General features: G+C 51.8%; 1 protein-coding gene across 1 annotated transcript in view; it reads right to left on the bottom strand.

Annotated features, from left to right (window-relative positions):
• Window positions 1-3,524: 3,524 nt before the first annotated feature.
• EPHA8 (EPH receptor A8) overlaps window positions 3,525-10,334 on the bottom strand; it is a 54,193-nt gene continuing 47,383 nt past the window's right edge. Inside the window, exons 15-17 of the mRNA XM_015647955.3 lie at window positions 8,764-8,954; window positions 7,247-7,402; window positions 3,525-5,674 (exon numbers count right to left, since the gene is read on the bottom strand). Of these exons, the coding sequence (XP_015503441.1) occupies window positions 5,560-5,674; window positions 7,247-7,402; window positions 8,764-8,954 (462 nt within the window). The 3' untranslated portion in view covers window positions 3,525-5,559. The remainder of the gene's footprint in view (window positions 5,675-7,246; window positions 7,403-8,763; window positions 8,955-10,334) is intronic.

The following is a 10,334-nucleotide window of genomic DNA, read 5'->3' on the forward strand; positions in this document are numbered from 1 at the left end:
ATGGAATCATGGAATCACAGAATCATGGAACATCCTCAGTTGGGAGGGACCCACAGGGACCATCCAGTTCAACTCCTGGCCCTGCCCAGACACCCCAACAATCCCACCCTGTTGCTGGCAGTGTTGTCCAAACCCTCCTGGAGCTCTGGCAGCCTCAGGGCCGGGCCCATTCCCTGGGGAGCCATGATGAATAATAAGAAATCCTTAAGAGTAAAAGACTCTGGGATCAGGCAGACACCAGTGAGTGTTGGGAGCAATTTCACCTTCTTTCAGCATTAGCAAACTGAAAATAACTTGTCATGGCTGGGATTGGAGATCAACAAGTTCCAAAACCTTTATCCTTTTCACAGGTTTCCCATGTGTCGTTCAACCCCTTTGTCCTTTTAACTCAGTAAACAAATTATTGCCTTTTTTCCCTTTTCTTCCCACAATAAGCAGGGTGGTGTGTGGGAAAACACTCCCAGCTCTGCATCCAGAAACTTTCCTGGTATTTGCAGGTTGTCTGCAATTCTGTTCTGATGGAAGGACCATCATAAGCAGTGGGATTTCCCAAAACACAACCAGCAGGAGTTTTGTGCTGGGGTGACTTTCCTCCCCAATTTGCCCTAAACTAGGACAAGTTTTCACCCAGGAGGCTGAAGAGGCTTTGTTGTTTGGTTGGATATTGGGGGTTTTTGACAGCCTGTTCAGAAGAGGTTGCTGAGGGTGCAGAGATGAGGATCCTGAAGCCTCTCATGCCACACAGGTCCCTGAGGAGCTGTCCCATGTCACTCCCCTCGGAGTGGGAAGCTTCAGGTGCATCCCACGGATGGTGGGGTGTACCTCGTGTGACTGGGGGTTCAGCCAGGCTGCTCAGTGCAGGTTTACACCCAAAAGAGAGAGAGAATCCCCCTGGCAGGCAGGGGATGAAGTGCCATTGCCTTCCTCATTTTCCTGTCACAGAGGGAGCCCTCCCAGTGTGAGCCCAGCCTCTCTGCTCTGAGCCCTGCCCATATTCCCAGCCCTGCAGCTGGAGCATCTCTCCCCTGGCTCATCCCTCCCCAAGCCTGGCTGGCTTGAGGTGGGGAGATTTGGAGCTGCTTGGTGGCACAGCAGGTGCTTCTGTCATCCTGGGATGATCCACGCTGTCATCTCAATCCTTGATGGTGGTTTGCAAGACACGACCTGTGGGACGCCTCAAAACCCATGCAGAACTTAACCCATAATCCTTCCAAGAGTTAAAGCAGCAGCTGGGGCTGATATTTCTATCTTACATCAGATTATCCTGAGTAATTTACTTGGACACGATGCTAAACGACTGCGCTAAAAGCGAGGAGAGGAGGTGGTTTGGGAATACAGCCTTCCTTGGCAGACTAAGCTGCTGTGTGATCAGACAGGAATCATATCAGGAAATCCGAAGCCGAGTTCACCATCTGTTCCCTGGAATGCTTCTGACCCCTGCAAACCTGCACAGGGCTGGGGGAGAGGCGAGGCGGCTCCAGGCAGGGCTCTGCAGGTCCAGACTGCCACCTCCAGGCACACAGAGCTCACAGAGCCTCACCAACCAATGACACAGCCAAATCCGGCCAGCAGCTCAAGGGAAATGCTCCCCAGATGAGGTACTGGAGGCCTGGGGTGATGCTGGGTGTGAGGAGAAAAGAAAAGCAGGGAAAAAACAGCTCCCAGTGGTGTGAGATGGGGTAAAATCCTCTTGGGGGATATTTAAGTGTGTGTGAAAATCCTGAGGGGTCTTTTGGTGCAGGAAGGGGTTTATTTGCTGGTATAGATGAACCAGGGTGTCCATCCCCTCTCCTTGCATGGAAGACTTCTCCTCTTGACCAGCCCCTTCCCCAGGATCCTCTTCCCAAGGGGTTTCCTGCTGAGCCAGTTTCTCTGAGCCATCTGGATCCCTGGGTGCCAGCCCTGGCCCCAGCCTGGCCGGATGGGAGTGCAGGAGCTCTGAAAACACAGCTCTGTGTCCTGGAGAAGCATCCCCAGGGACAGAGCTTTGCCAGGACTTCAATTTCTTTAAAAACAACACAACTGTGCCTCATCTTCCTGAGGCTGTGAGCAGGGTGGTGCCTTGGGTGTGATGCTCACAGGCTGAGCGTCCCTGCCTGGGGAAGGAGCCTGGGTGATGCCAGCATCATCCATCCTTCCAAATCTTTGGTCTAAGAAATGTCAGAAGGCAATGTGGCCGCTGGCTTTGTTAATAAGTGAAGTCCAGCAGTGCAATGTCTGTGCTCAGTGCCCAGTGACAGGTGCCAGCGTGCCCAGGCTGTCCCACTGTGCACAGTGACCACGAGCAAGGTGTGATGGAGCTGCTGCCCTCGCCTGCAGGGTGTGATGAGGGGCTGGGCAGAACCTGCACAGGTGTGTGCACTGGGAGGTGACCTTCAGAGATTCCTTCTAACCATATTTATCACAGGATGGTTTGGGAAGGGACCTTAAAGCCCATCTTAAGTCCCCCTGCCATGGGCAGGGACATCTTCCACTGTCCCAGGCTGCTCCAAGCCCTGTCCAACCTGGCCTTGGGCACTGCCAGGGATGGGGAGTCTTCTCTGGGTAAAGGAGAAGGGTCTGGGAGAGTCAGGGTTATATTGATGGGGAATGTAAACACAGAATTGGGGCAGGTGGAGGGGAATTCACAGCCCTCAGCACAGGGAACACTGACCAGGAGCAGCTTGTCCAGCCTGGGGGCCAATGCTCCCTAAAGGGGACCGGGGAGAGCGCTGGGACCATGAGCAAGGGAGCTCTGGCTGGGCTGGCAGGATGAGCTGAGAGCTGCAGGCTGGGCTAGGACAGAGCTCTGGGCAGCCAGGATGGCCTTTCCTCACCTCTGGGATGGGAGCAGGGCTGGGGCCAGTGAACCATCAGCTCTGTCCTTGGAGCGTGGCAAAGGCTGGGAGTGTGTGAGCAGGCAGGGACAGGTTTAGGGCAGACCCCACCCTGTGCTGTGGGGCCCTTTTGGGCATTTTTAGGGCATTTCCCAAAAATGGTGCTTTCTTTTTCCTGCAACTCATTTTCTGGTAAATCCTTCACTGAAGGGCAGCGAACACCTGCAGGGAGAGTTTTGCAAGCCCACCTACAACATATTTCATCTCAGACTTCAGGAGATGAGGAACTGAGGTGCTCCTGGTTTGGTTTTTCGGTGTTAATTTTTCCTCTTTCTAAAAAATAATTCTGCATTTGCAGAAGGAGGTAAGGCTGAGTCTAGGAAAACCTTCAAGACACCCCTGAGGTTCAGAGGAGCCCTTGCACACGAGATATCCACTCCTACATAGCAATGACTTGGTGGTTTTGGGGCTCCCCCAGGAGCCTACAAACATCCTCTTGGCTCTTCTCTGTCCCCATGGACACTCCTGCTTTGCAGGGAAGCATCCTTCACCGGTGGGAGGCATTTTTGGAGCAAGGGAGGGGATGATGAGCTGAGCACCCCACTGCTGGTCCCCCTGAAGCCTCTGGGGTGTCCCCCATCCTCACTGCAAGTGGTGGCATCTCTGTGCAGCCCACTGATAATAACAGGCAAGGAGCTGGATCACGGAAAGAGGGATTTTTTTATTGTCCAGGAGGAAGTGCACACTCTGAACATAAAAGGCAAACCCTGCCCCACCATCCCCACAGCCAGGAGCAGCCCAGTGACCCCAGGCTGCAGGATCTGACTCGTGAACCACCTGGAAAGGGGCGATCTGGCAGCTCCCAGCCTCAGATCCTGCAGCCCACCTGGCTGGGGCTGCCCAGCAAACCCCAAGGACGCAGGTGTGGCACTGGTCTGACCTCTGCTCTCACCAGCGCGTCCGTGACCGAGTCCCAAATGTTGGGAAGAGAGGACAGGGCCAGCAGCCAGCCCCCTGTGCTGCAGGGCTGGGCTGAGCTCCATCACACGCTGGCTGTGGGGAGGGAGTGTGCCAGGGCTGAGTGCAGGACACAGGGTGCAATACAAATGGAACAACACATTGCATCTGTCCCCCTTACAAAGAGCTTCCATAGGAAGAAGTAAAGTGCCCGCCATAGTCAGAGAATCCATCAGGACACAGGTGCCCTGCGTGGAAAGCCAAGCCAGCCCTGGACAGGCTGGTTCAGCCAGGATTATTGCAGCTGAGAAATGGCTTTAACCCGCCCCCCACCCCACCTTGTGCCCAAACAGGCCTGGCAGGAGCAGCCCTCGGGCCACATCCCACCGGCACCTGCACTGGAGTGATGCTGGGTTTGCTGTGCCCGTGACGAGGCTGCTGTGGCCAGGCTGGGCAGGGCAGGGAGTGTGGCTCCCTCCAGTCCCTCTCCCCTCCTGTCACCCCAGCCCTGCTCCCAGCAGATCTTTTTGTGTTTTTTTTGCAGTGAGTTCAGCCCCACGACTGAGGCTTCTGTGCTTTGAGACCATTTTGTGTACTTAACATCCTACTTCAGTAAAACAGTCCCCAAACCCATAGAAAACTGTATTTACACCGAAAGGAAACTCCCAGCCCACAGCCTGCCCCGCTCCCCAGTTCACCTGCACCTCTGCACCCAGCTCAGCCTCTCACACCAGCTCCACACATCTTTGGGGGACACTGCTCAGCACCAGGCAAGCTCACCCAAGCTCCTGACCACTCTCCCAAACACTGGGGTCGCCAGCAGTGAGATCCTCTGTGCCCAGAGCCCCTGCCCCAGCCTCAGGACGCTGTGATTTCAGCTGGAAATACTGCCAGGACCCCTCTCTGCAGGTGATCCAGCAGCCCTGGGCGCTGGCAGCCCCCTGATGGCACAGCTCTCGGGTTTCTCTAGGGCAACAGAAGAACAAAGAGTTGTTTGTCTGTCCCTCCATCATTCACTCTTTCCCATTCCTCTCTGTTCTGGGGAAGGCCAGGACGATTCTGCTGGCAGAGAAACCTGAGCTTGTGAACCTAGAAAATACATCTGGGCTGTCTGGGGGGCTGTGCTGGATCCATGGAGGAGGTGGTGGGTTAAAGAGGTGGAGAGTGTCCTGCAGCACTCCAGGGATTCTTGAATCTCCAGCAGAAGGCCCTGGACAGCTCTCCTCCAAGCTGGGAAGCATGGTGTGAAGGCAGAGCCAGCTGTTCCCTTGTATTCTGTCCCCTGCCCTGCTGCTCTTGGTAGAGGTGGACCATGAAGTCACCGTCAGGCTGGTGCAGCTCAGGAGGTCCAGGCAGCAGGGCTGTCTCTGCTGAGTGCAGTGTGTGGAGCCCTGCTCAGTTCAGAGATCCAAGGAGCTCCCTGGTGCTGCTCCTGGTTATTGCTGATGTGTCTGACACCCCTCCACCTGCAGGAGAAGCTGGACCATCCCACGGGGTGAAGGGGTTGTCTCCTGACCTGCATAGTTGTGGGGAGACCCCCAGTCCCACAGGGAAACAGCAGAGTCATGATGTGTCTGCTTGGAAGGCTGCTCTCCCCTTCAGGGGGGGAAGGAGGCACCAGGACCACCGAGGTGTCTGGAATAACCACGCTTACACCGATGCTGAAATCCCAGAGGTGCTGGCAGGGCTCCAGCTCCTGGTGCCCCTGTTCCTGCTCACCACCCTGCTGCCCCTTTGCCAGGGTAAGTGTTAAGGAATGCCTGCTGCAGCTCTGCAGAGCTGGTGATCAGAGATGTCTCCTGGGGCCATTTGTGTTCAGCAGCTGGGATCTCATGGCCTGGATGCTGCTCAGGATCTTCTTCTGGTGGCCCATCATGGTGATGCCCAGACTCCGAACATCCCTGGAGAACAAAGATATTGTCAAAGACACCCGTGCCAGGGGTGACAACTGCACCCCATGGGCCAGCCCAGGAACCTGGCTCTTCTCCACTTGCCCATCAGCACAAGGCTGAGGGCCCATGGGTGTCCTCCCAGGGACAGAGAGGCTGCCATTCCCTTGGGCATGTCCTGACAAGGCCACTGTGACAGCCCCATGGGGAGCAGGAGCTCTCCTGACAGCCTGGTAGGTGACAAAATCGATGCTGTGAAATTGGATTCAGTTTTAGTGAGATGCCCTCAGATAACCCAGTCAGAAAGACGGATGGATGATGAGCCTTCCTCATTCAAGAGATTCTCTGATGTGCATGAGAAACAAGGATCACTATCAGCTCCATCCCAGAGCAAAGGCCCCATGCACAGCCCCGATCAATGCACATGACAACTCTTGTCTCTGTCTCTCTGCCTTCCCTTTCCCTGCCCAGGAACCACGTCCAGCAGCTCCAGGGATCAAGGGACAGGATTTGGACAGGGATCAAGGCTCCTTAGAGGCTGAGCAGTGCCAGCCCTGTCACTACTGGTAACAGCAAGGGATGAGGGATGTAAGCAGGTATAAGGGCAGGAGCTGGCACATTGCCTTCTTTTCTGCTACTGCTTGGATCCTCCACCTTGGAAACTCCCATGACAGGTGGGAGATCAAGTTCCAGAGACAGATCTTCTCCAGCTCTCCTTACTTAACCCACCCTTGGTCATGTGTTAATGACCTTCCAGTGATGTCTCTGTCCTGGCTGCCCTGAGCAGGGACACTGTGCATGGGGGTCTGACAAAACTCCAAGGGAATGCCCAGCTGTGATTGTTTCTGTGATCCTAGAGAAGCTGTGCAGAATAGCATGGCCACACTCCAGCCCAGAGATGCCTTTTGCATGGGGAAAAAAAGATGAGGAGCACGAGGAGACAGCGAGCTCCTGCCTGCCCCTGCTCGGGTTAGGTGACCTCCTGGAGCACCTTGCAACCTGAATTACCTCCTGTGGGCCTATGGTGACATGGCAGAGCCACCACAGAGGTGATTTGGAGCTCACAGCCTCTCAGTACAACTCCCACACCTCCCCTCAAAGCTCAGCACAGCCTTGGACATCGTCCCAAGTCCCAACACCCTTTTCCTAGAGATGTCTCTGGCACCAGGGGCCAACTAGAACGAGCCAGCTGAGGCAGGACAGTCACTGTTTGGGGCTGGTACCTGCACTAGTATTTATAATAAAACATTAGCCAAGAGCTGTGGCATTTTGTACAACACATCTAATGTTTCAATTTTAGAAGAGATGTACAAAAAGGCTTGTAAGTACAGGTATGTACACTTTATATATCTATTATGAAATCCAACATTTCATATAAAGACTAAGTGCCTGACAGGTAAAAGCATTTTATGTGGTGCCCAAACTCCATCTCAAAGGAACCTATTTCTAGTTACATTTACTCCTACACTTGATGGAAAAATTTTAATTTCTCTTAAGAGAAAGCTTCTCAATTTTATTTATTCCATGGGCATGAAGCAGCATAAACTATGGCAATTTTTTGCTACTCTTTTTTCTGCTACTCACTCGATGTTCATACGCATCACCATGCCCAGGGAGGAGTAGCCAGCCATGGCAAAGTTGTCCCGGTAGTGCCCCAGCCGGATGGAGTCCAGCCAGTCCTCCACAGTCAAGCAGCTGGTCAGGTCGAGGAGACCCCTGTCCAAACGTGTCTGGGTGAACCTGGGAGCAGAACACAAGGGCTTAGAGGAGAAAGGTTGGTCCAGGCTGTGAGGGCCATGTGAATGCTCCTATAGAATCAGGAGAGCATGAAGGTTGGAAAAGCCCTCTAAGATCATCAGGTGTCCCCAGGTGCCTCATCCACAGCTCCAGGGATGGTGACTTCACTGTGCCAGGGCCTGACCACCCTTTTCATGAAAAAATTTCTCTAATATCAAACCTAAACCTCCTGTGGCACAACGTGAGGTGATTTTTCTCTTCTCCTGTCCCTCATTCCCTGGGACCAGAGGCCAACTGGTCCTGTCAGGGAGTTGTGGAGAGCCAGAAGGGCCCCCTGAGCCTCCTTTTCTCCAGGCTGAGCCCCTCCCAGCTCCCTCAGTCTGGAGCCAGGGTGCCCCAGACCCTTCCCCAGCTCTGTTCCCTCCTCTGGACACATTCCAGCCCCTCCACTTTTGTCTTTCCCCAGGACTGAGGCTGACAAGAGAGAGAGAGGCTGTTTTCTCTTGTTTATTCTTTCCTTATCCATATTACATATATACAGACTACAAGGAGCTACACATACTAAGATAGAGAGGTGCAAAATGGCAAACAAAGAACTTCTTTGAGGTCCTTTATATGGCTATTTGTTCAATTATCAAATGACAAGTAAGTTATTTATTTTAGTGACCCAATGAACTGTGTGCTGCACTGCAGATTTCTTTATCCAATCACTCATTATTGCCCAAAAACCCTTAGAAGAAGAAAATGAAGAAGGAAGGAGAAAGGGACAACACCCTAAATCCTCCATGTTGTCTCTTATTTTCTAAAATAGCTTAAACCCTAAACTCTTAACTTTTTCACCCAGTGATTTAAAAAACATCTACACACTCACATTCCCAGTTTCTCAACTTTAACAGCTCTTGTTGCCATGAAAACTAAACCTTCTGATCTTGTTTTCATAGTTCTAGCCACTTTCCCAGGAAAGTAACTATAAACATAAATGTTTATCACACTCCATCTAAGAAACATCTTTTGATGGACGTTTCGCATGACCAGTGTGATTGGGAAGGTAGTAACTTAATTATCCAATCCCTGCTCATTGTCAAGAATTTATAAATGCTGGAGTCAGAAAAATAAAGTTCTTCTTTTCCTGTCATCCCACTGAGACGTGTTTGTGTGAATAATTCCGTGTCCTTTAGCAACAAGCTGTCTCCATGGTGTTTTGTGAAACTCAGAGCTCTTTTGGGTGCCAGAGCCAGGCACCACAGATAAGGGCAGGTATCTCCATACCTCTGACCCCAACACCCTATTCTGGCCACCCACACGCTCTGACCAGCCTCAAGTCACCATCCCTTGCTCACACAGGGGTTGGAGTTGACCCTCACCTGTTGATGGTGCCCGTGCACTTGAGGTTGTCGGGGTTGCGGATCAGCTTGTCCAGGATGCCGACGATGTGGGAGAAGCGGGGCCTCTCGCTGCGCTCCTTCTGCCAGCAGTCCAGCATGAGCTGGTGCAGGGTGGTGGGGCAGCCCATGGGGGCAGGCAGGCGGTAGCCTTCCTCCACAGAGTTAATCACCTGCGAGGAAGCCACAAGCCACCCTGGAGCTGTGCCCCCACCCCGTGAGAGCTGCCGGGGCCATGGGATGGGGAGCAGGGGGCTGTGCACGAGCTTTGTGCTAAATGAGTGAAGGGCTGCGGGCTGGACATCCCACACATACAGGAAATCAGGGTTTTTAGTGGCCCAGTGGCCTAAAATATTGCAGCTCCCCTCCAGCAGACAAGCCACGAGGGCTGCACTCAGGCTCAGCTTCTCTACAGCCAGGGAGTGGCACTGGCCAGGCTGGAGGAAACGCTGCTTGAAGGAATTGTGTGGAGGAGGTAGTGTAAACCACTGCATTCATACCCTGCTGTCATCAAAACCACCACAAAATTAAAAAAAAAACCTAGAGGGACTCCCAGCACTGGGAGATCAATAGTACTCATAGATAAAGAAAGGAGTCCTGTGGTCCTGCAGAGCCAAAATACTCATTTTACACCCTCCTTTTGGAAATTTTGCCCTCAGGTTGTGGTCAGGATTATAATCTATTTTTCCCTTCAGATTTTATGCTGTTCTTGAGGTGAGAGTGGCTCCACACAACCCAAAGCCTACAGCTGGGTGGTGCTGGCCTGAGGCTCTCAGCAGCACTGGGCAGTGGAAGGGATGGACGCCCAGCATTGCACCAGGCTGGTGCAGTGGGGCTGCAGAGACCCCAGGGCATCCCAGGGGCTGGGAAATAACGGCACAACACGTGCTGAATCCCTCCAGGCAGCAGAAAAGGCAGCACTGGGGACAGCCACTGTGGGGACAGCCACCGTGCACACAGCCAGCGTGGCAGTGACTCCCTGCCTGCATTTGCGCTGGGAACTTAGGTCAGAGTCCCCAGGAGCGGGACAGGTAGGTCAATATATGATATAGGATATAGGATATATGATATATGATATATGGTACATGATATATGATATAGGATATAGGATATAGGATATATGATATGTGATATAGGATATATGATATAGGATATATGATATATGATATATGATACATGATATAGGATATATTATATAGGATATATGATATATGATATAGGATATAGGATATAGGATACAGGATATATGATATATGATATATGATATATGATATAGGATATATGATATAGGATATATGATATATGATATAGGATATAGGATATATGATATATGGTATATGATATATGATATGTGATACGTGATACGTGATATATGATATATGATACGTGATACATGATATAGGAGATAGGATACATGATATATGATACATGATACATGATATATGATATTTGATATATGATATAGGATACATGATATATGATATATGATATGTGATACATGATATAGGATATAGGATACGTGATATATGATACATGATACATGATATATGATA

This window comes from Parus major, chromosome 21, assembly GCF_001522545.3.
Source record: "Parus major isolate Abel chromosome 21, Parus_major1.1, whole genome shotgun sequence".
NCBI lineage: Eukaryota > Metazoa > Chordata > Aves > Passeriformes > Paridae > Parus > Parus major.